Source organism: Geotrypetes seraphini, chromosome 8 (genome assembly GCF_902459505.1).
Source record: "Geotrypetes seraphini chromosome 8, aGeoSer1.1, whole genome shotgun sequence".
In the NCBI taxonomy this organism is placed as follows: Eukaryota; Metazoa; Chordata; class Amphibia; order Gymnophiona; family Dermophiidae; genus Geotrypetes; species Geotrypetes seraphini.
In genome coordinates, this window is record NC_047091.1 from 42,889,765 (window position 1) to 42,916,276 (window position 26,512).

A 26,512-nucleotide genomic window follows, 5' to 3' on the forward strand; every position below is an offset into this window, starting at 1 on the left:
AAAATCCATAGCAAAAGCAAGAAAAAATAACTTAGCTGCTAATGGCCTCCAAATCCAGGCCAGGCAATCCTTACACCCAACGGGGAACCCTCCATTTCGCATCAAATTGCTGCATCAGGGGTGTTCATATCATTGCTTCACATCCAGATATTCCAGATCCACCATACTCCTCAAACATCCCCACCACTTCATCGGTCAAAACTGGCGCCATCTTTCATCTGTATTAGACGTGCCGTTTGATACCACCTGGCAGGCTACTTTAGTTGCCTTGTTTTCTTGGACTATTTTTCAGCATTTACACATAAACAGCTTTTGTAGGAGTGGAGTTTTTTTTGGCCAGATGAAGTTGAACTGAGGCCTTTTTCTCCACTTCTTTTCTTTTTCCTTTTTCCCTTTCTCTTTGGGGAGTGTGAATGTTGTGGGTTGTAAGTAAGGCCTTGTAGTGTTGCTGGGTGTGTGTATCGTTTGTCCGTGTGGGGCTTATTTTTGAGTGAATAAGGGATATATTCGGGCCCTAATCCTTGAGTATTTATTTCTAGTTGAAAAAATTGTCCCCATTCCCGCTTTGTCCCCATGAGCTCGGCCCCATCCCTGTCCCCCATCCCGTCTCCGTAAGCTTGGTCCCTGTCCCATCCCCACGAGCTCAGTCCCCATCCCCACAAACCATCTGATTCCATCCACATAAGCCTGTAATAGTTATGATTTTATATTGAACTTATTTTATTAAAGTATAAAAAGAAACAATATTCTGTACAATTGTCATTCTATAAACACAAATAATTCAGAGCAAGGATCAACAAAACCCCGTCTCCCCTCCCCTTCCTAATAACCCCTCTACTATCAAGAAAACCAAAATTAATAAAGAATGCTGCATAGAAAAATCAAGCTAACAGAATTGTTCAGTCACACATGGAAGGAATAGTGTTAGAGAAATGCAACTAGGGATACTAGAGTCAGAGAGAGCCCTAAGTCAACTGGAAGCTAAAGAAGCACGGCCTGGGCTTTGCGATCCCCAGTTATATCTAACACCAGCTCTAGCAGGATACATATTTCAAATCTGATATATTCTAGTCACAAAATGGAAAATTATTATTTTTTCTACCTTTTGTTGTCTGGTCATTTTATTCTTCACATCACTTTGGGCTCAGGCTCTGGTTTCTATTTCTATCTGTCTACTCTTAATTCACTTGCCAGGGTCTCCTGACCATTTGACATTTCTTCTCTCCATGCGCATCATCCATCTTCTATCTGTGTATGCATAGTTCCCCATGTTCAGCATCTCCCTTTTCTATGTCTCCTATACGTCCCTTTCCAGTATTTTCCTTGTGCCCAACTCCCTGCCTTCATCATCTCACCATTGTACAATTCCCCTCTCCCTGTGTACAGTATTACTCCTCTATCTCCCTATGCCCCCCCTAAGTCCAGCATCTTCCTTCAGCGTTCTTATTCTCCCCCATGTCTAACCATCTTTTTTCTGTATCTGTATAACCTCCCATGTCTGGCGTTACCCTTCTGTGTTCACATACCACCCCCATGCAGCATTCCCCTTTTTGTCCCTGATCCTATGTGCCCATCCATGCCCACTATTTCCCCTCTTTTTGTATATCTCACTGTGTCCAGCTTCTTCCTTCTCTTACTCCCTTACACCAATGTATCTCGCACACTGTCTCTTTTCTCCCTTCCTCCACTGTGTTTAATATTTCATTCACTCTTCCTTCATCCCCTTGGTTCAGATTTTTTTCTCTTTCCCTTCCCTTCTCTCTCCTCCTCCCTGCAGGTCCTGCACCTCTCTCCCTTCTCTCTAGTCCTATTCCCATGGATCCAATATCTCTATCCCCTCCCTTCAGCGCCCAGGTGTGGGTCTCTATCCCCTTCCCTCCAGCTCCAGTACCTCCACCACATGGGCCCAGCTCTTTTCCTTCCCCCCAATCCCCAGACCAGATCCAGCACCTATCTTCCTTTCCTTCAGTTCCAGCCAGCCCAGCAGCCCAAGTAAACCCCTCCCCCCTTATGGGTGCAGCAGTAGCCCCCCAGGATTGTGGGTTCAGCAATCCCCCATGATCGCTGATCCAACAGCCCACCTTTCTCCCTCCCTCAAGGTCATGGGTCATTTCAAATGGCAAAATAAAGAAAAATCCAGCAACTCCCCTACCAGGTCGGCCCCTTTGCGTCTCCCACCCCAGATTTACCAGCCTCATAGAAGCATCATCAATGAAGAGGCGACATTGCAGGCCTGCTTCGGGACCTTCCTCTGGCCGAGTTCCTCCTTCCAATGTAACTTCCCTACCCTTAATTTACTGCAACTATATCCCCAATACAGGGGGAACTCTACTCCTGTCTTTAATATATAAGGGATTTGTCTCTGTCCTTAATATACAGCAGGAGTCCTATCTGCTGTCCTCGTTATAAAATGGGATTTGTGTCATTGCTCTTAATACAGAAGGGGTCTGTGGTAATTTTTCTTTACCTACCGCTGCTGCTCTGTGCTTGCACTGCCACCAGAGTTCCTCCCACTGCCAGAGCTGGTGCGAGGTTACTGGATGGCACCCTAGGTGAGCCTTACACCCATCCTCCAGTTAACTTACATACGTGTGTGTGCGTGTTTGAAAATTCCCTACTCTTTCTACATGTAAAGGTATATATTACATAAGAATAGCCTTACTGGGTCAGACCAATGGTCCATCAAGCCCAGTTGCCCGTTCTCACGGTGGCCAATCCAGGTCAGTAGTACTTGGCCAAAACCCAAAGAGCAGCAATATTCCATGCTACCGATCCAGGGTAAACAGAGGTTCCCCCATGTCTTAATAACAGACTATTGACTTTTCCTCCAGGAATTTGTGTAAACCTTTCTTAAAACCAGCTATGTTATCCGCTTATACTACAACCTCTGGCAATGCATTCCAGAGCTTAACAATTCTCTGAGTGAAAAAATATTTCCTCCTATTGGTTTTAAAAGTATTTCCCTTTAATTTCATGGAGTGTCCCCTAGTCTTTGTAATTTTTGACGGAGTGAAAAATTGATCTACTTGTACCCGTTCTACTCCACTCTTTTCCAAGCTGAAGAGCCCTAACTGTTTTAGTCTTTCCTCATACCCTTTATTATCTTGGTCACTCTTCTTTGAACCTTTTCTAGTGCCACTATATCTTTCTTGAGATAAGGAAACCAGAACTGAACATAATATTTCAGGTGAGGTCACACCATGGAGGGGCATTATAATATCTTTAGTCTTGTTAACCATCCCTTTTTAAATAATTCCTAGCATCTTGTTTGCTTTTTTGGCTGCCGCCGCACATTGCGCAGGTTTCATCATATTGTCTTCAATGACACCCAGATGGTTGTTTGAATTTGTTTTGCTTTGATTGCAGCTACCCCCCCTCCCCAAGAAGCTGCTATTCTAGGCAACCACCTAGTCTTGCCTAATGGTTAGGCTGTGTCTTGATCCTTAATACTCAGGGGAAATATAGAGGGGAAACTGCATATCTGTCCTTAATATACAGGGGGAGAACTGACCCAACCTATATTATATAGAAAGAACTTACAAAGCATAATCGCTGCCCCTGCGCTTAGTGTATAGGCAGGGGTGGGGAACAAGGGCCACAATCCAGTCTGGTTTTCAGGATTTCCCCAATGATTATGCATGAGATGTTTGCATACAGTGGAGGCAGTGCATGCAAATTGATCTCTGAAAACCCGACTGGATTGAGGCCCTTGTTCCCCACCCCTAGTAGAGGGGCATTTCTCTACCTCTGTTATATGAGGGAAGCTCAATCCTGCTTGTACAGACAGATCTTTGTACTTGCTTTTATTATATGGGGAGTGTTCCATCCTGCCCTAATTATACATCCTGCCACTATAACAGGGAAGTTCCCCTGTGTCGCTATCACTTCCTGTGTTGTGCTCCCCTCTCTCCCTTATAATGTAGGGTCTTGTGACCTTCCTGACTAAGTTCCCCTCTCATCCCTATCCTATATAATAAAACGCTAGCCGCGCATGCGCACTCCTATTTGCGTGTTCCATGATCAGTAGGTCTGTGGCCGCAGGAGTGCGCATGCGCACTTATACGTCACCAGCTGCCGATCGCCTCCACAAGCCGGGACCGCAGCCAGCAACCGATCTCCGTTCCTCCAGCGGAAGGGGGGGGGCTTGGAGGAGAGGGATCGTGGCCGCTCAGCGCCCCCACCGAGGAGCCCAGCAACTCTCCGCCCCGGCTCTTAAACTGACCCCGCTGCCCGGGACCCGAGTCCTTTGCCGCGTCTCTGATGATGTCATCAGGGATGTGCCAGAGTAAATCAGGGCAGTTGAAGGACCCGAAGCAGCGTGTGGAGACTGCTGTACACCCTGCTGGAATCACCAGGTTTGTAGTCGGGACCGCGGGAAGGGAAAGGGGAGTAGAGGAAACGCTAATGCTGCTGCATAGGGAACTGGTGTGGGGGGAGGGAAATGGAGGGGGAGGGAATGCTGCTTTGGACAGACAGACAGAGGGAGGAAGGGAGAAAGAAAAAAAAGAAGAAAGACACAGGGGCAGGTGCACAGGGAACTGGTGTGGGAGGAGGGAAATGGAGGGGGAGGGAATGCTGCTTTGGACAAACAGACAGAAGGAGGAAGGGAGACAGAAAGAAAAGAAGAAAGACACAGGGGCAGGGTGATACACAGAAAGACAGACAGACAAAGGGGGTCAGGGACAGAGACAGACAGAAAGAAAGACAGCGGGAGTCGCGTCAGGAGGAGTGCGGGATGCGGCAGAGGGAACTTTTCTAATGTGTGCAACTGGGCGGCTGTCGGGAACCTCTGATCAGGGGGCAGAGCAAGGTAAGTGTATCATAGGGATAAGAAGGAGGAGGGGGGGAGAAAAAGGAAGGGACGCCTATTGCTGGACAGGGGGAGAAGAAAAGAGGTGCTGATGGACAGGGGGGTGAAGAAAAAGGAACGGAGGCCTAATGTTGGATAGGGGGAGAAGGAAGAGGTGCTGCTGGACAGGGAGGAGGTAAAACAAAGGGAGAAGGGCTGCTGATGCATAAGGAGAGCAGTGAAGGGGTGGTGGTGGTGGACACAGGGGAGGTAAAAGGAAGGGAGAATGGACAGGGGGAGCAGGCAAGGGGTGGTGATGGACAGCCAAGGAAAAAGAAAGACAGAAAGAAAGAAAGCTAAGGAGAGAGAAAGAAAGAAATAAAGACAGACACACACACATATATTCTAGCACCCGTTAATGTAATGGGCTATAAGACTAGTACTGTAATATTAGATGAATTCTCCTGTGTGCTAGCGAGGAATTCCCCTGTGTCTCTGTCTCCTTCTGGGCTCTGTTCCCCTCTCACTCCTAGAAAAGCTCTCCTGTGTTCCTGTCACCTCCTCAGCTTTGTTTCCCTTTGTAGCACTCCCATCCCTGGGTTGCTATCACCTCTTGGGCTCTGCTCTGTTTCCACCCCATGCTGTAACACTAATGTGACCATATGTCCCATTTTGAATGGGACCGTCCCATTTTTAGCTCTCCTGTCCCATTGTCCTCACACACAGCTTTGGGACGTCGAAATGTCTTGTTTTCAGAAGGAGTGGGACAGGCGAGCTAAAAATGGGCTATCGCCACCTATTTCTCTAAGCCATCATCTTCGTGCAGTGAATGCACAAGCCTCCCCCTCCCCCCCCCCCCGACAGAAAGGGAGGGCCAGGAGAGAGAAAGAAATACAGAAGGGGGGGCCGGGAGAAAGAAAGACAGAAAGAAGGGGGGAGACAGAGAGAGAGAAAGAAAGACAGAAAGAAAAAAAGAAAGATTGGATGCCTAGGCAGAAGGAAGTGCAACCAGGCAGAAGGAAGTGCAACCTAGGCAGAAGGAAGTGCAACCAGAGACTCATGAAATCACCAGACAACAAAGGTAGGAAAAATGATTTTATTTTCAATTTAGTGATCAAAATATGTCAGTTTTGAGAATTTATATCTGCTGTCTATATTAGTGCTGCCCGATTCAGAGAAAAATATTTTGATTCGATTCGATTCACCCTGTTGAATCGATGATTCGATTTGATTCACTGTTAATGACACAGTTTTTTAAGTTTAAACAAAGTACAATAATAAATTTCACAAAGTACTTAAAAAAAAAATCACATTTTTCCATTAAAGCAGTTTTGGAGACATTTGCTTGAACAGTCTTTTTTCCCAGTCCAGTCCATAAGCAAGCAATATGAAAAAGATTTCCTTAATTATCTACTCAAACATTTTTGCTATTTACTTTCATTGTACCTAGACTATTATTCAGTAGAAATTTAGTTTGTTCAATTAAGCAGAACATTCACTCATAGAAGTCCAATGTCCAGACAGGATTTGATTGAACAAACTAAATTTTTTCTACTGAATAATAGTTTAGGTATAATGAATAGCAAAAATGTTAAAGCCACACAGAAAAGCAGTAAAAGTCAATAGGTTCTCCGAGTGGGAACAACCTGATGTCTCAGCACTTGAGGAAAAGACCACGTAATAATGTTTATAAGATAAATCATATAAATGATTATATTGAAGCAGGGTGTCCTCAGCATGAGAGGTAAGCGAGGGGAGAGAATTCTCCAGCGCTTTACACAATAAGGCACAGGTTAATCACCCTCTGCCTGCAGTGCACACCATCATAGGACACTTCACGTGTGCTCAAATTAATCAATGCGATAAATTAAACAGTGATAAACAATTGGTCAATCACACGAGTGCAAGATCAAACAGGTTGTTCCCACTCAGAGAACCTATTGACTTTTACTGCTTTTCTGTGTAAGTAGATAATTAAGCAAATTTCTGATAGCCTACAGAAATGATTCTCAGCTTCCATCCCCAGCCCCCAGACTCACCAGCCCCCCTGCCAATTCCCAGCTTCCATCCCCAGCCCCCCAGACTCACCATCCCCCATGCTGATTCCTAGCTTCCATCCCCAGCCCCCCAGACTCACCAGCCCCCATGCTGATTTCTAGCTTCAATCCCCAGCCCCCAAGACTCACCAGCCCCCCTGCTGATTCCTAGATTCCATCCCCAGCCCCCCAAACTCACCAGCCCCCATGCTGATTTCTAGCTTCCATCCCCAGCCCCCCAGACTCACCAGCCCCCATGCTGATTCCTAGCTTCCATCCCCAGCCCCCAAGACTCACCAGCCCCCCTGCTGATTCTCAGCTTCCATCCCCAGCCCCCAAGACTCACCAGCCCCCCTGCCGATTCTCAGCTTCCAACCCCAGCCCCCAGACTCACCAGCCCCCCTGCCAATTCCCAGCTTCCAACCCCAGCCCCCCAGACTCAACAGCCCCCCTGCCGATTCCCAACTTCCATCCCCAGCCCCCAAGACTCACCAGCCCCTTGCCGATTCCCAGCCCCTCCTGCCGATTCTCAGCCCCCTTGCCGGTTCAATTACTTACTCGACTGGATGTGGAATCGCAGGGAAGCGAGGAGAAATGTGGAGACAGAGCCAGCAAAAAAATACCCTTTGCTTCTGAGGTCCGCTGCACGAGATCTGCTTGCTCCCCCCTCGACGCTCCCAAGTCCTCTGTTTCTTCTGATGTAACTTCCAGTTTCGAAAAACCGGAAGTTACATTAGATGGGAACGACTCCGGCGGCCGGCAGTGATAAAAGAATGAACTTGAATCGGGGCTGAATCAGTGAGTCCGGTTTTTTTTTAAAATGAACCGATTCGAATCGTGAATCGGGCAGCACTAGTTTATATTTTGCACCATATTTAACGGGTGGGGGGGTCCCCCAGTCCCATTTGAGGAAAAAAATAAATGGTCACATTATGTAACACTAGAGCAGATCCCTCTGTCCATGTAGTTTTCTAGGCTCTGTTCCCTTCTCTCCTTTATTCTGTGGCACTAGAGCAGGTCTCTTGTGCTTGTAATCTCCTGGGCATTGTTCCCCTTTGACCCCTATATTATAAAACAGGGGAAAGTGTGGCACAGTGGTCAAAGCTATAGCTTTATCACCCTGAGGTTGCTACTCCTTGTGACCCTGGGCAAATCACCTAATACCCCTCCCCCCCCCCCAATTGCTCCAGGTACATTAGATAGATTGTGAGCCCACCAGGACTGTGCCTGAATAAATTCATATAAACCGTTCTGAGTTACCCTGGTAGAACAGTATAGAAAACTGAATAAATAAAAATAAGAGTTCCTCTATATCCCTGTCATTTCCTGTGCTTTGTTCCCTTCTCACTCTTACAGAGATGCCATGTCTCATTAGGAATGTGTCACAATCATTTGAAACCGAGCAGAATATGGATGGGACTCAGGGAACCAAGCAGAAGATGACTGGGATTTGGTGATTGAAGGGATAAATGTTGGGGGGCAGAGTGGAGAATTATGGATGATTGAGATAGGGAAGAAATTTCAAGTGGATAGCAGGTACTTGACAATTGAGGGGGTTGCATTGATGGGTTGGGTTGAAAGCCCCTTTCTTGGGTATTCTCACTCAATGACAGCCCTTACAGCTACACGATGGGAGGGCTGTCATTGAGTGAGAGTACCCAAGAAAGGGACTTGGAGGTAATAGTGGGCAAGACAATGAAGCCATCGGCACAGTGCGCAGTGGCCGCTAAGAAAGCGAATAGAATGCTAGGTATAATCAAGAAGGGTATTACAACCAGAACAAAAGAAGTTATCTTGCCGTTGTATCGGGCGATGGTGCGCCCGCATCTGGAGTACTGCGTCCAATATTGGTCGCCGTACCTAAAGAAGGATATGACGATACTTGATTGGGTTCAGAAGAGAGCGACACGCTTGATAAAATGGTAAACCTTTCATACGCTGAAAGATTGGAGAAACTGGGGCTCTTTTCCCTGGAGAAGCGGAGACTTAGAGGGGATATGATAGAGACTTACAAGATCATGAAGGGCATAGAGAAAGTGGAGAGGGACAGATTCTTCAAATTTTCGAAAACTACAAGAACGAGAAGGCATATGGAAAAATTAAAAGGGGACAGATTCAGAACCAATTCTAGGAAGTTCTTCTTCACCCAGAGGGTTGTGGACACCTGAAATGCGCTTCCAGAGGGCGTGATACAGTTTTGGGGTTCAAGAAGGGATTGGATGATTTCCTGAAGGAAAAGGGGATAGAAGGGTATAGATAGAGGATTACTTTACAGGTCCTGGACCTAATGGGCCGCCGCGTGAGCGGACTGCTTGGCATGATGGACTTCTGGTCTGATCCAGCAGAGGCATTACTTATGTACTTATGTTTTTATGTAAGACAAAGTGAGTGTGTACAATTTGGATTAAGAGAAAGAGGATGAAGTGAGTGGAAAGGCTGAGACATATTGTAAATGACTAGGAAGACTGGAGAGAGGATAGGCAATGAAAATGTACTATGGAGGGGTATGATAAGAGGAACAGGATGGGTCTCTGCAGGGTTTGAGTGAGGGTAGAAATGAGGTTAGGAAGATGGTGAAAGAGAGGCAGCAGAAGAATTACTTGCGGCAAGAGTAAGAAGGAGACAGGAATGGAACTGGGGCTGGTGAGGGGATAAGAAGCAGTGGGAGGTAAGTGAGGGCTGAAAGATGGAAAGGGGTTAGAAACAAGGGGCAAGAGGTGTGCAGGAAAACATCTGAAAACTTGGCTATTTTCAAAAATGTAATACTTCCTCCCTCTATGGTATACTAAGTCCTTCTAAACATTCTTTATACTAAGTTCCTGTAACCCTTCATTGGAGTTCCTTCTTTATACCAGTTCCTGTAAACCGTGCCGAGCTCTATGATTGTGGAGAGGATGTGGTATAGAAACTTAAGGTTTAGTTTAGTTTAGTATAGAGAGGTGAAAACAAGACTAAGAGGGTAAAAGAAAGGGAGAATAAAGGTAAAAATCAAATGAGTGGATATGAATGCAGAAAAAGGCAAAAATAATAATAATAATAATAAAGATCTTGTTACCCTCATAAGTTGTTTTGTTTTTATAGATTTCCCCTACTTTTATGATGTACAATCGCCTAGAATTAAGATAGGTGATATATCAAATGTTCATTAAACTTGAAACTTGATATACCGAAAACAGTTCAATGTGGGGTACAAAAAGAAACCAGAGCATACTCTAGGAAATATATTAAATGAAACAATAAAGTAGATCATACCAAAACTTAAGAAATGACATATTTCTGAAATAAATACATTTTTAATAATTTCCTAAATAGGGAATAATCGTTTGTTAGCCTAATTGATACTGGTAGGGAATTCCATACTGATGCAGCCTGATACACTAATGAGGACTGATACAATTTAAAGAAAGTGGTCTCATGCAATTTTTGAAAACTACCCCCCTCCTTTGCAAAGCCGTGCTAGTGTTTTTAGCGCTAGCTGCCGTGGTAACAGCTCCAACGCTCATAGAATTCCTATGAGCATCTGAGCTGTTACCGCCATGGCCAGCACTAAAAACCCTAGCACTGCTTTGTAAAGGAGGGGGTAATATACACTCTATTACTATTCAGAGGCTGAAAAAAAAGCCAAGATTATGGCATATCCTCATAAAAAATTTTAAAATTAAAACACTCAAATTGTACTCTTTCAATGTATTTAATAAACAACAAAAATCTAAGCGGTTTACAATAAAAAAAAAATTTAAAAACAAACCCTCCAAATTAAATAGGGTAAGAACAGAAAAGACAAAACGTAAAAGAAAACAATTGAGAACATGGGGGAAGAGAGAATCATGGGGATTACAATAAAAATAAAAAGGTTGGGGGAAAGGGATGAACAATGTGGTAAGGGAGGGAAGGTAGTCTTGTTGAAGAGGTGATGGAGACAAAGACTGTCTGAATTCAAGAAAGTGTGGGACAGGCACATGGGATCTCTTAGGGAGAGTAAGAGATAGTGGATACTGTGGATGGGCAGACTGGATGGGCCATTTTGCCTTTATCTGCCATCATGTTTTTATGTTTCTAAAAGAAGATGAGGTGAGAAAAAAAAATGGAAAGGCAAACCTGAAAAAAAATTAGGAGGAGATAAGGAAAGTGGAAGTGACCAGGACCAATACTGGAAAACTAAAATGCCCAAACAACAAAGGTAGAAAATAAAAATGTTATTTAATCCTTTTTGAAGAATGGGATGTGTCTGCACTGGGAAACATATGTCTATTCTGTTTTTGTATTTTAGAGTACAGGAGAAAATGCATTTCCGTTTCAATTTTGCTTTCTTAACTGGAAGGGAGAGTTTCAGGTTTATTAAAGGATCTTTAGCCAATCTTTAGCTTTCAAACTCTCAACTATGGAATGAACTCCCCTTAATTTTGAGGAGCCCTTTTCAATTCTTCTGCAAATCTTTAAAAACTTTTCTATTTGCTAAACACTTTGAAAATTAATCGTTTTGAAATTCATGTTATTTTTCTTTCCGGTATACAAAGCTAAGTTTTAGTTTAGTTTGGATTTAATCGCTTATCTAATTTCTACGCGATGTACAATAATAAAACAAATACAAAAATAAAAACTTACAGGCATTCTATCAAATTACTCTATAAATACAGACAGGCAATAGGGATGGAATGGGAGAAATACAATGAAGATAGGACAGAAAGACATTTAAGGGAAAAACAATAGTGTGCGGGATAAAAAGTTGAAAGAATCAAAGGGAGAATGGTAATAGTAAAGCCATTTTACTAGACATTATAAATTGAAAGCATCTTTTAAATAGGAAGAAGCTTTTTCATTTGCCTCTGAATCGATCAAAGGTTTTTTTTTTTCCCTTAAGTGAGTCGGCAGGGAATTCCAAAGATGGGGTGCGGTAACAGAAAAGATGTCTTGACGCCTTGTACCAATGACCTTCAAGGAAGGGATTGTTACTGAGTGTTGATCATTAGATCTAAGCTAGCGTAAAGGCAAATACGGCATAAGAAGTTTATCTATAAATTGCGGTGCTTTTAATACTTGTGTTTTAAATGTCAAGCGTTATTATTTTGTACTAGTGTTTAAGCCCGTTACATTAACGGGTGCTAGAATATATGCATGTCTGTCTTTCTTTATTTATGTCTCTCTCCCTGCTCCTGTCTCTTTCTTCCTTTCTTTCTGTCTCTCTCCCTCCTGCTATTTTTCTCTCTCTCTCCCTGGCACCCTTTGTCTGTCTGTCTTTCTTTCTGTCTGTCTCTCTGGTCCCCTGTCTGTCTTTATTTCTGTCTGTCTCTCTCCCTGGCCTCCTTTGTCTGTCTGTATTTCTTTCTGTCTCCCCCCCCCCCACTTTCCTTTGCAGAAGCAGCAGCGGTATTTCCCTTCCCCTCCAGGTCCCTGTGAAGTAGTAGCAGCATTTTCCCCCACCCCCCATTCCCTTCTCTCCCCCCCCCACTTTCCTTTGCAGAAGCAGCAGCGGTATTTCCCTTCCCCTCCAGGTCCCTGTGAAGCAGTAGCAGCATTTCCCCCCCCCCCATTCCCTTCTCTTACCGTGAGCTGTCCTGCTCCGTTTGGCCCCTCCCTTCTCTTAACGCGATCTGGCCTGCTCCGTTTGGCCCCTCCCCCTTCCCGCGGGCTGGCCTGCTGCGGCTGAAGGTTTTTTTCAAGTTTAAAAGTGCCGGCGGCGGCTCCTCTCACGATCCCCGCCAGTGTCGGAAGCCTTCTCCGACGCTGGTGCAGGCTCGTGAGAGGAGCCGACACAGCAGCTTGAGAGGTGGAGAGCAGGGAGTCCAGCGCTGCCGGCCAGTTTGACGAAGTGAGGATGGGAGGGGGGGAGTCGCTGCCGAGACCGCTATGTTAGACGGAGTGAGGGACCCTTGTATGCGCGCATGCACACTCTGCCGACCACGGAACTACATATCAGGCAACACAGTGGTAGAGTGCGCATGTGCGCTTAGCGTTTTATTATATTAGATTCTGGACAGCAGTTTGGATACACATCTGTAGTTGCCTACCTATATATTCAGAACTATCTTTCGAGATACTAATTTTTAGATCCTACATTCTTTCTGACCATCTGACAACTGATCAGAAAAAGCTATTTGACATTTTAATCGCATTGTCCATTCAAATGATTCTCTCGAACTGGAAATCTAATCTCCTCAATTCTACATTTTGGTGCGCTACCATAATGCTAACCCACAGATATGAATGTCTGGCAACTTCTTTCTCGCTTAGGAGATCTAAAATTGAAAAGATTTGGCTACCCTTAGCAGAAGGTTTTACATGAGTATAATCAAACTTCATATATAATCACGTTCACAGTTTCCGTCATGGGGTGATGTCACATTCCTGCACTCGACATGAACCTAATGTTTCTCTTTCTCCACTTATAAATTCTCTTTGCTGCAGAGGTGTAATTTCCAATCTACAAATGCAGGACTCTACTTTTTGGCGATCGTGGTGGCTGATCCTCCTCTAAAGAGCAGCCTGCGATGGTGGCCGGCTTTAGCGATCCCGTGCGTCAGAGGGAACGTGCTACCAAGGTTGGAGAGCGGCCTACAAGGTTCGCTAAAGCCAGCCACCATCACAGGCTGCTCTTTAGAGGAGGATCATCATCAGCAGCAGCGGCGGCGGCGGCAGCGGCGAGTGAGGGCGGGAGGTGTGTTCCCTGTTGAGGACGCAGGCAGGGAGAGAGCTTGCCTGACTTCCATGGTGAGTGAGGACGGGAGGAGGGGAGTGGCCAGAATGTTCCCTGCCGCCGGGTTGGTGGCCACGGATCACACACCACAGCGGCAGGGAACCCAAAATCTTAAGTGTGCATGTGCGCTTAGGGTTTTATTATATAGGATGTGATCCTATGAGAAACAGGGAGCCAATGTGCTTTTTCTAAGAGTGGTGTCGCACGGTCAAACTTTCTTGCATTTATAATGAGCTTTATGGCGCTACTGTATTCTGTAACATTTGAAGGGGGATCTGGCCACAATTTCAGTTTTTGTTTTAATGTGTTTTGAGGTCCCCTATTTCATATTAGGTGAAGGTCTGTCTATTTTCTGCATGTGCAACTAAGGGAATGATTCTATTAGCATGCAGTGTCCGTGTTTGGTTTTGGTTTATTAGGTTTTTATATACCGCCTATCAAGATTATTTAAGCGGTTTTACAATCAGGTAGAATCAGGCATTTTCCTTATCTGTCCCAGTGGGCTCACAATCTATCTAACGTACCTGGGGCTATGGAGGACTAAGTGACTTTGCCCAGGGTCACAAGGAGCAGCATGGGGTTTGAACCCACAACCCCAGGGTGCTGAGGCTGTAGATCCAACCACTGCACCACACAGTCCAGCTTGTTCTAGTATCCCGGTAGCAGGTGTAGGGCAGTGTTTGTCAAGTCAGTCCTGGAATACCCCCTTATCAGTCAGATTTTCAGGATATCCACAACAAATGTGCAAGAAAGAGATTTGTATACAATGGAGGCAGAATATGTATGATTCTCATGCATATTCATTGTGGATATCATGAAAACCTGACTAATAAAGTGTTACTCCAAGACTGATTTGGGAAACATTGCTGTAGAGAATCCAGATTCTACTCCCACACTGAATAAATTGTTGAATGTTGCTAACAAATATAATGGTGGTTTTACTGAGCAGCTAAAACTAGCTGGAGGGGAAGAGTTTCTTTATTCATAGAATGCCCTGGTGTCTTACATCATAAACTGGGGGTGAGGGGAGAGGTGTATAATGTGATGGTGGAAATTATCACTTTGGCTTAGCCCTCTCCATAACTAGATTGCCTCATTGTTCATATCTTTAATACTTCTATCTGTACTTGTGAACTCCTGAGCTCTGCTTCCTTCTCACCCCTACACTGTAAAACTAGAGGTGTTCATCTGTGCCTTTAGTCTCCCAGGATCTGCTTCTCTCTCCCCCTTGTACTGTACAACTAGAGGATGGAGTTCTCCTGTGTGCCTGTGATCCCCAGCGCTCTGTTCTCCTCTAGATGCACTAAAGTTAGCGATTGTCAAATGATCGTCACTAAACAGGCTTTGACTGGTTTAGCAACGATCAGATTTGCCGACCCAATGCAGAAAACAGCTCTCCATGTGGTTTTCTGCAGGATCACTCATTCTCCAATCCAGCCATGTAAATAAGATCATTAATATTTAAATGCCATGTAAACTACCAGAGCGATTGATGCTCTAATATGGATTCCTGATGCACAAAAAAAAAGTGATCGCTATTAGCGATCCGAAAAAAGTAACTGGTCAAGACCAGTCGCTTACCTGTATGTGTTACACATGCACAATATCTGCCTCATTAAAAACAAACAAACCATGAGCTGAGCCCCTCCCCCCTCCCCGATGAGGAGCCGCTATCTCCCTGCCAACAACTGCAAGTCTTGTGAAAACTCTTGTGCCAACCAAAATTGGCATGAGGAATGCCCACTCCCTCCTGCCACTGGATGCCCTCATGCCACTGAAAATTAACAGGAGGGATGCCCACTCCCTCCTGCCATGCCGACCCCCCCACCCACACACACATGAGAAAAAATTGCCAGGTGCTCTCCTGAACCATCCCCTACCCTCCCTCTTTCCCCCTTCTAAAAAAGGCAGTAGGGATGCCCACTCCCTCCTGCTAATGGATGCTCCCCCGAACCTGAGCCAATCAGGGCCTTAAGCCTCTCCCTGTGCATCACATGGTGCACCAGGGAGGGGAAAGCCTGCCATTGTGGACCGATGGGCCTCAGAACTGATGAGTTTCACTCCTGCTCTCTTCGGACAAAGGTACGGGGGGGGGGGAGTTCAGGGGGTAAGGGAGGTTCAGGGGAGCATCTGGTGGCAGCAAGGAATGGGCATCCCTCAGCCTTTTTGGGGGGGAAGGGGGGGAAGGGGAAAGGGGGAAGGATAGGAGATGGTTTGGGAGGGCGCCTGGTGTGGGGTATCTGGTGGCAGAGGGAGTGGGCATCCCTCCTGCCAATTTTTGCTGGTGTGGGGGTGTCAGTTCTCGGTGCCAGTTCATCAGGGGATGTCAGGGGGGGCAGCAGCAGCAGGGGGGCTTTTTTCTTCTTTTTTAAAGGCAGATATTGTTCATGTGTAACACATGCACAACATCTGCATCCATTAAAAAAAAGGAAAAAAAAGGTTTCCTACCCCAACAACTGAGTGGCAGGAGGCTGTTTCAGGGCTTCCCCTGCCTCTCAGCTGTGCAGGCTTCTCCTGCCAGCTCTGTGCATGTGTGAGAGTCGCTCTCACAGCGATTCATTGGTGGGATCAGACATGAATTACGACATCAGCTCATCATCTGCTCAAATCATTTGCATGCATACTTTTATGTACATCAATAGCTCTTTTGAAATCGGCCAAAAATCAGATCGGAGCAGACCCACGCGGTCTTGCCAACCCTGTTTAGTGCATCTAGCTCTAACACTGTAACACTAGAAGAGTTTCCCTGTGTCCTTGTCACCTCCCAGTCTCTGCTCCCTTCTCATCTTATATATTACTTTAGAAAAGTTCTCCTGTGCATGTTACCTCCCGGGCTCTTCTCCTCTCTCCCCGCTGTACTGTAAGAGGAGAGGAGTTCCATTATGTCTCTGTCACCTCCTGTTTTACCTTCTCTCTCTCTCTCTCATATTATTATGGCCATTAGTAAAAGGGCTGAAGTTGGGCTTATTGCTCAACAAAGCAACTTTTTCTCAGTAGTTTCAAAATGCTATCATAAAATTTACTTTAAAATCACAAAGCAAACATACACATACACGAGACCTTAAAAGACTTAGACTTTGGGCTCTGAAGTCTCAATTTCTATCCTGAATCAAAGATGCTCTCTCACACAGCAGCAAACCCAGACCCTGCTGGGTTTCTTTTAGAGATTTAATGATGGGAAAAATGTTTAGCTGATGAAATATATTTGCCCAGCTCTGGATTACATTTTTTTCATGTGTCCCCTTCCCCTCCCCCCGGACACACCTCCCACTAAATATTCTATGTACTTACCGTGAGTGGAGAGGAGCAGATGACAAAGATGGCTGTCATAAGAGCCAACAGGATGAGATGGTCCACTTCATCCTCTCCCTGCCCAAACCAGCTCTTCCGCCGCCGTCCAGCTGAGATCACTGACCCCCGCCGTGTCCTTTGCTTCCTGTACATTTGGCACAAGCTGATGATGACTGAACCATTGCAGAGGAAAATGGCCAAGATGAGCAGGGCTATTAGGGTTGCATAAGCCAAGGAGAAAGCGATGACCCCTGTGTGCTTCGATGTCATCTGGATGAAGCACCAGGTACCTGGGCAGTACTGATTATATTTTCCAAAGCCAAGGAAGGGTAATGAACAGAACACAATGCAGAAAGCATAGATGGTGGGCAATGCAACCTTGGCTGCTCGGCGGCTGTCATGCTGAGAGTAGAAGTAAGGGTGGCTGATAGCCAGGCAACGCTCCACTGCCATGGCGAAAAGGATGAGCATGGATGCCAGTCCAAACAGTGTCATGGCAAAACCAAAGAAGTCACAGAGACCTGAACCCCCCACCAGCCCTAACACTGAGGCATTGCGGGCATAGGAGACAAAGACAATGGGGCTAACAAAGGATGTGCCTAGCAGGTCTGTGATAGCCAGCCCGGTGACGAGGATGCAGAAGGCAGAGGACTTGGTCCGTGACTCCTTGCGGTGTATGCCCAGAATGGCCAGTGCCAGCATATTGCCCACCACACCAGCAGAGAACATCAAAGTAGTGATCATAAGACTCCCAGTGTCATGGACCTGCGTGATGTTATCACAGACAATCCTCATAATGTGACAAGGGTGGCCCCAGCTGACAGACACATGGAAATGTTTGGGGTCAAGATTCTACTCCAGTGCTTATTCATGCCTCTGTCACATCCTCAGAGACAACAGCAGAATCCACAAATGAGTAATGCTTACGTTATCCCCTTTCCTTCTTGATTCTATGCTTTACCCTTATGTACCATCTTCCTCAGGAACTGCCTGCCCCTTCTCTTCTCACTGCCCCCATCCCGAAAGGCCACACTCCAGGACATCCAGGTTGCTGCTCCAGCTGTGCAAACTTCTCATCTCCTGTGTCTCTCGGAATCACTCTGCTCTGGATCGTCATAAAACTGTGAGAAGTCTTTTCTCAGAGAGAGAGAGAGAGAGAGGGTGGGAAGTAAAGAAATAGGCGTGACTCAGCATCAGCAACAGCCAAGGTTGGGAGCCTGTATTTGGGGCAGTCCCTTAAAGTAAACAGCTGGCTGAGGCAGTGCGCTGATAACTTCTTATTCAGACAGTGTGTACTTTCAAAGTCCAGGTCCCTGCCCCGAGTCTGTCTTTAGGTATTGTGGAAGAGACTTGTGATACTTGGGACAGAACTAGCTGTTAGCAGAAGCACAGAGCCACTGAGCATCTGCTCTCACAGAAACCCTAAGAAGAAAGTGCAAGGAAAATAGTACCTGCTGACCACTGGAACTTTTTCATAGTGGCTCCCTGTATTAGTTGCTTTAAGCTTCTCCCCATGGAAGCAGCAGTATGAGTAGAAGCTCAGAATGGGTTTACATGAATTTATTTAGTTGCTCAAACATTTTACCCTGTCTGTCCTGGTGGGCTCACAATCTATCTAAAATACCTGGGGCAATGGGAGATTAGGTGACTTGTTCACAAGGAGCAGTGCGGATTTGAACCTACAACCTCAGGGTGCTGAGGCTGTAGCTGTAACCACTGTGCCACACTCTCCCGTGTGCACTGGAATCTGATTGAATTTGAACTAGGGTTACCAGTCGTCCGGATTTCCCCGGACACGTCCTGCTTTTGAGGACACGTCTGGGTTTCCAGATGGCTTTTCAAAATCCAGCACTTTGTCCGGGTTTAGAAAAGCTTCCAACAAATCACCGTCAGGCAGGAGGGCATCCGTGCATGCGCCGATGCCCTCCTGCCCTACGAGAGCAGGCAGTGGGGGGCGGGACTGGGGAGCGGAACTGGGGCATAAATGGGGTGGGGATGGGTGGAACTGGGCAGGCCTAGGGGTGGGTCTAGGGGGGTCTAGATTTTCCGTTCTGGAAAATCTGGTAACCCTAACTTGAACTGTGTGTGTCTGGTGTGTTTGTGTGACATTGTGCCTACATGAAACAGGCATGGCTGCACTCAGAGGGCTTTTGGAGAGTGGAGGTGACAGTCTAGAATATACAATATTCAAAGTGATTTAACCAGCCAGAAATGGCACCTGGCCAGTTAAATCACTTGTTCAAAGTTAACCAGTCATTTCCAGAAGCAGTTAACCAGTTAGTGCCACTAAAAATGTCCGGTTAGCACCTATCTCAAAACTGGCTATTTTGAAGGTGTTCCAGGGGTAGAGTTAGCACTTGTCTAGCTCATTACTGAAATCAGCAATTAACCAGCCAAGGTAACTGCATAAACCAAAACACATTAAAGTCAGTCCTGTCTTTATGCAATGCCTCATAGCCGGTAATATACTGAATATCGCACTTAACTGGTCATGCTTTAGCCAGCTCCACAAACCCAGAAATTCAATGCCAAATCTACAATATGGCCTGGCATGGATTTATGGGCATAATGCAGGCAGCAGTTAGCAAAATGCTGAGCGCTATTGGCTGAATATCAACCCTTTCACTGAATGTTATAGGAATCACTATTTCCAGATATAGATTTATATATAGTGTTGATAGTTTACGAGGTAAACATAACTTGAGTGATAGAAGGAGCTGTATAGTTATTGATTAAAACAAGTTAGGTGAGAGAGTCACCTGTTCTGAAGAGCTTACCATGCAAATGCTTTTTCACTGAGCTGGTTACAAACATAATCAACCAGAGTATACACATGAGCCAATGTTTTGCACCTTCTTAGGTCAAGAGAGCATTTTAACGCTTTGGAGCTAGGGAGGGGTTTCTACATAAAAAGAACAGGAATGGTAACTCTCATGGCTGAATAAGGGTGAGGGGCAGTTTTCATGCCCTTATATAATGTGTACTGTATTGTGTGAATGCATTATTTGCATTCATTAGTCATTTCCTCTTGATCCCTCCCACCCCAAGAAAAAAAAAAAATCACTGATATCATCAAATGTGCACTTGCTAGCTATTCCTGCTCCATCACGATAAAGACTTGCACAGACTCATCAAGAAGCATTCAGTTCCTTGGCGTCTTTACTGTGAAATGCTTTACCCGTTGATGTTCATTTAGAGAATTCCTTTAAGAAATTTAAGTCCAGAGTGAAAACATGGCTATTTGGCCAAGCCTTCTGTGACGCTTGATTTACCTACAATGGGACAGGGTTCATTCTAATGTCGGTACAGCAAGTCATCTATTTCCCTCCTCATGTTTCTCTGGTCTTTATATTTGATCTTTTTTTCTAGATTGATATCATTGTGTGGTGCATTCCATCCCTAGTGTTTCCATGGTCTTGTTGTGTCAGGTTTTTTTTTGTTATTGTTCTCGCCAATGTATCTTTTTTTAATTTATATATCTTTATTAAGTTTTCAGTCTAAAAACAGTGCATAAAAGAATACATACAAGTAATTTGAAAAACAGCACTTACATTCATCCATAAATACATGAGAAACCATTTTCACCCTCCTCCCACCCACCCTGATTGCAATGTTTTCAATAAAACCATACAATACATACTTGTAATTAATAAGCAAATCCTAATTTAATATCCGTGTCCCTCCCCTTCCCTGGATGTGCAATTCAAACCAGAAATAGGGAAATAAACCATTTAATTATAATTGATAAAATTGGTCAATGGACCCCACGTCAATTTAAACAACTTATTATTACCCGTTTGTTCAGAATTCATTTTCTCGTACTTATAACACAAGCATAATGAATTCCACCAAAAGGTGAATTTTAATCTATCAAAATTCTTCCAATTTGTAGTCACCATTTGCATGGCAACCCCGGTTGTTCTACCGAGTAATCTGCTCTGAGGTCTACCTATTGGAGGAGTAGGAGATAACAACGCCCCACAGATTACCACTTCATACGACAGCGAAACCGCACTCTCCAGAGTCAAATTAATATGTCCCCATATAGACTTCCAAAAACTGAGTATCAAAGGACAATAGATTGTACACTTCAGTGCTGTCAGTTCTCTATTTGAATTACAGTATGTCAGGAACCAAAAATAAATCCCTGCTCTGTGATGCCTGAAAGTTGAAGTCTGGAGCAGGTTTGAGTCTCTCTTGAGCAGCCAGTGATAAATGAACTGGTTGTTGTTAGTCCCCTTGAATGATACTACTACTACTAATCATTTCTATAGTGCTAAGCACAGGGGTGCCCAACGCGTCGATCGCGATCGACCAGTAGCTCAGGAAGGCAACTCGAGTCGATCGCACTCGTGTTGCCGTCCTGATCTACGGGCCGATCAGCCTTCCTCTCCAGTGTTCTCCCTAGGGCCTTTTAGCTGGGCGGTCCGCCCAGCTGTCATCTGCCGCTGCTGAACATTTAAAAAAAACCCCAAAAAAACGGCTTGGAGATTTCAGCCCCTAGCGAACTTATGCTCCGGGCTCTAACGTGTGCGTGCAGGCTTCTCTTCTCTTCCCTCCGAAACCGGAAGTTATGCCCGGGGAGGGGGAGGGGGGGAGAAGGGAAGCCTGCACGCACATGTTGAGAGCCCTGAAGCAAGCGTTCGCTACGGGCTAAGGCGGGAGACAGGTCAGTGAAGCATTTCTTCTTCTTGCTGCCGGGTCCTGCCTACTTTCTGTTTCCGCGAAGGCAGGACCCGGCAGCATTTCCCCCAACAGTTCCTCGCGATGCTGGTCGGCCGAAGCAGGGAGAGGTTGGGGCGGCGGCGGCTTTTGGGCGTGTTATTGGTGGCGGTTTGGGTCCTGGTCCCCGATGGCAGTTTGGGTCCCCGATGGCAGTGGCAGTGTCTTGGGGGAGGGCAGGGAGAAAGAAAGAAAGAAAAAGGGCAGGCAGGGAGACAGAAGGAAAGAAGAGAAACAGAAAAAAAGGAAAGGGAGGCAGAGAGAAAGAAAGGGCAGGGAGAGAGGAAGGAAAAGTTGGGGGAGGGAATGAGGTGTGGAGGAGAGGAAGCATACAGGCTGAAAGAAGGGAAGAAAGACTGGATGCACAGTCAGAAGAAGAAAGTGCAACCAGAGACTCATGAAATCACCAGACAAGGTAGGAAAAATGATTTTATTTTAAATTTAGTGATCGAAATGTGTCTCAATTTATATCTGCTGTCTATATTTTACACTAAGGTCCCCTTTTACTAAACCGCAATAGAGTTTTTTTAGCGCAGGGAGCCTATGAGCGTCGAGAGCAGCGCTGGGCATTCAGCGCAGCTCCCTGCGCTCTAAAAACTGCTATCGTGGTTTAGTAAAAAGGGAGGGGGGTATATTTGTCTATTTTTGTATGGTTGTTACTGAGGTGATAGTGCATAGAGTCATCTGCTTTGACCTCTTTGAAAAACCCTGGAATAGGAATGATAATTAACATTTTCTATGCGTACAGTGTGCGTTGTGTTTTTTTAAAATTTTATTGTTGGTAGATCATTTTGACTTGGTCATTTTAAAAGTAGCTCGCAAGCCCAAAAAGTGTGGGCACCCCTGGCTAAGCAGGTACTTTGTCTCTAATGGTTTCACAGTCTAAGTTTGTGTACCTGAGGCAATGACTTGCCCAGGTTCACAAGGTGCTGTGGTGAGAATTGAGCCCAGTTCCCCAAGATCACCGTTGCCTGCACTAACCATTAGGCTATTCATCCATTCCCAAAAGAAAGCAGGAAAAAAGGTTAATTTTGGGGCCCATTCTCTCTCTCTACTTGACCTGAAGAGGACTGCTGAAAGTTAGAATGATCAGATAATTTGGAACTGACCACAAAGGGCTTAACAAAGATTTGGGGTTTCTAACAAAGTAAAATTCTACGGTCTGTCACCTTGCAATCATTTATCACCCTCCTCCCCTTCACCTTTCCCCTTCAGACTGGCTTTGTGACTTTTTTTTATTTTAAGAAAGCCACTTATGCTGGTAATTTTGCCATCTTTTTCTCATTCTGTTCTGATCTGAGGAAAAGGTGGGGGTGGGGAGTTAACTCCAGAGAAAGTTGGCTAAGTGCAATAAAAAGGTTTCTTTTTACAATAGATATTTTTTTTTTTGTCTGAAGAGCTTACCACGCAACTGCTTTTTCACTGAGTCGGTTTGCTTCTTAATCTTTTATTTCAGGCGAATCAAAGATGTCACAGCCAGCAGAGAACCTAACTTCCTCAGGTACTCATTGCCTCACTGGGTTCCAGGGACTGGGAAATTCAGTACCTCTCACTAATTATAAACAGCCCAGCAGAGGGCGACCCTCTCCCACTAATCTCCACTGCCCTGTGGAATGGAAATGTATTTGCCCCAGAGCAATTTGTTGTGTGGCTGGAATGATTTTTTTCTCATCATTCACATTTAAGGCTCCCTTCTCCCTTCATGCACTTTTTATGCGTATGTTCTGATCTGACTTTATGCTGCACGAGCAGACAAAATGCAGGAGAACTCTGGGCTGATTGATCTTTCTATGGTTAATATTTTCCAGCTGTACACAATGCCCAAATTTATAGAACCATAAAAATGTTTTACGGAAAACATGTGGGATTGCAATCCTTAGAATTTAGGAAGATAGAAGGGATAGAAGCACCTGGAGGAGGACTAGCCTGGTGCCTCAAGGATATTGCTGTACATTGCTGGGGCCGATCATTTTTTTTAACACCCCCCATCTTTTTGTATAAAAATATTTTTAGTAATAATACACAAGGCACACAACAAGGGTGAACCTAGGAAAAAGTAGCATCTTAAACACTGCAGTTAGCACTAGAACATCAATGCACTCATAACAGTAAACAAGCCAGATTAGTACAGATTGAGCCTGCATAGTCAATGCTAACAAAATACCATGTCCTTTTCATACACACAGAACATGGATACAGCCTCACCCAGTGTGCAATAAGTAATCACAAATTAAAAACCGAAATATATAGACAAAAGTTAAAATGAACCGCCAAGAAGCCAGACTGCATACAATGCAACATCACAGATACAGGGCTCCTTTTACTAAGCTGCGATAGCAGAATTGCTGCGCACACTAGATGCTAACGCCAGCATTGAGCTGGCGTTAGTTCTAGCCACGTAGCACGGGTTTAGCGTGCGCTAAAATTCTGCGTGCACTAAAAACGCTATCGCAGGAGCCTAATACTGTCCCCTAATTACTAACACATGTCCCCTAATAATAATAATAATTTTATTCTTATTTACCGCCAAAGCCATAGTAGTTTGAGACGGTTTACAATAAGAGGAGCTGGACAATCAGCGAAGATAGGTACAAGATAGGAGTGTGTGGCGCAGTGGTTGGATCTACAGCCTCAGCACCCTGGGGTTGTGGGTTCAAACCCCGCGCTGCTCCTTGTGACCCTGGGCAAGTCACTTAATCCTCCATAGCCCCAGGTACGTTAGATAGATTGTGAGCCCACCGGGACAGAGAGGGAAGATGCTTGAGTACCTGATTGTAAAAACCGCTTAGATAACCTTGATAGGCGGTATATAAAAATCCTAATAAACTTGAAACTTAAAACTTAAACAAAGTAAGTTAAAGTACATGAAGCGGATACAGGGAAAAGAGGGCTGGAACATGCTGCAAACAATCAGCGAGAATAGGCGCACTGGACAGTCATCAATACATGTAGGCCGAGAACAGAGCAGGAAAGAGAGATCGTGGTAAAAATCAGATGGAGTAAAGCGAAAGGGCAAAGGGAGCATTTAGGATACAAATCGGTTGAACAAGTTTGTTTTTACTAGTTTTCTAAAACTTAGATAAGATGAAGAGTGCGTTATTAAGTTGCTCAGCAAGTGTTCTGTCTAGGTATATTTTCTATCGGCAGGCCTTTATTGATGGATGGGGGAACATGTGGACTCTGCGAGTAGGTCTGCTGGGGCAGTCCAAGTTGAAATGTGGACCAGGTATGTGGGGGCCGCACCAAGTATAGATTTAAAACAAAGACAGGCACATTTGCATAGGACTCTTGCCTCCAGGGGCAGCCAATGAAATTTTTGGTAATAGGGGGTTATGTGGTCCCATTTTTTAATACTGTACCAAACTTAAAGAGAGCAGATGTAAATTTGAAAAGAGCTGACAAATAACAATCATCGCTTTACAAATTAACAAATAGACATAAAACAAAAAATTGAAAATAAGAAAATACCATTTCATTGGACTAATCTATTATTCAATTAGTAATTAGAGACTAAAACCTCCTTCTTCAAGTCAGTACAGTATACTGAGGAAGGAGGCTTTGGTCTCTGAAAGTTAGTTAAAAATGTATTAAAATTAGTCCAATACCTTATTTCCATTTTCTATTTATAATGTTTATCAATACAGCTACAATACTACTTTATTCTTTTTTTTTTTTTTTTTTTTTTTAATTGACACAAATTTTATATGGGCAAGAAAACAAGGATAGATAACATTGAAAGTTTCAATATCACAAAAAATGTACTCTGTTCACACAGCCCTCAAAAAGCACTGAAGAGAAAGTTATGCAGTTTTCTTTACTGGATTATACAGCCTTTATTCTAAAGCAACAAAAAAATATTTTTTCTACCTTTCGTCATTTCTGCCTTAATCTTCTCTTCACTCTCTTCATTTCATCCTACGTCTGTCATCTCTCTCCCTTTCATGCAGCAACTGCCCTCTCTCTGCCCCTTCCATCCACTGTCCACCCTCCCTCTCTCTTCAATTCACTGTCTACTCTCTCCCCCTTCCACATGGCATCTTCCCTCTGTGTCCCTTCCATAAACTGTACTAATTGTAATACCATTTTTTCCATTCATTTTTCATATATACACAATATAATCTTATTAACAATACATAATGATTTTTTTTTTTTTTTTTTTTTTTTTTTATTATTATTTATTTATTATTTTCAACTTAAATTTCAAGTATTACACTTGTACAGAAAGCAAGAATAGGATAGATATCAAATACAAAGCAATATAAATCTTAAATTAAACAAATATACTATTTATGCTCAAGTCCACAATTAGGATCCAAGAATTATTGAAAATTGGCGAAATTATCTAAAAAGAAAATTGTAAAAGAAGCTGAGAACTATAGCACTGAGATGAGGTCACAATATCCTAAATATAGGGCTCAAAGATTGTTAACATTCAGGCGAGACATAGCCACAAAGTTTGTCAATTGTGATGGTTCAAAAAACACATATTTAAGAGTACGGTGATATACAATACATTTACACGGATGTCTCAAATAAAAGGTGGCTCCCAAAGATAAAACCCCAGGTTTCAAAAGAAGAAATTCACGGCGACGCCTTTGCGTCTCCCGTGCCAAATCTGGGAACATTTGTATTTTATAACCAAGAAAGCTTTTTTGTCTATTTTTAAAGAAAAGTTTTAACAACCATGTTTTATCAATTGGCAAAGCTAAAGTAATAATCATGGTGGCTGGTGATGCTAGATCCTTCTCAGATGTTTCTAAGATCTGTGATATATTTGGAAGTTCTTGATCTGAAGGTTTTTCTTTTAGTTGTTGATTTTGTTCTTTATCAGGCAAATAATAAACCCGTGAAAATGGTGGTAATGAATCTTCAGGTATCTCTAAGTTCTCTACTAGATATCTCTTAAGCATTTCTCTAGGTGTTACTAACTCAAGTCTTGGAAAGTTAACAATACATAATGATTAACCACAAAATTAAACT

The 26,512-nt window shown here is 44.3% G+C and overlaps 1 protein-coding gene across 3 annotated transcripts in view; it reads right to left on the reverse strand.

The window, feature by feature from the left end:
• PTGIR (prostaglandin I2 receptor) overlaps window positions 1-17,936 on the reverse strand; it is an 89,882-nt gene extending 71,946 nt beyond the window's left edge. For all 3 annotated transcript variants that reach the window (XR_004540421.1, XR_004540422.1, XM_033956096.1), the window contains exon 1: window positions 16,811-17,936. Coding sequence is in view for 1 of the 3 variants with exons in the window: in XM_033956096.1 (XP_033811987.1) it covers window positions 16,811-17,605 (795 nt within the window). In the remaining 2 variants the exon portion in view is untranslated. The remainder of the gene's footprint in view (window positions 1-16,810) is intronic.
• Window positions 17,937-26,512: the final 8,576 nt, after the last annotated feature.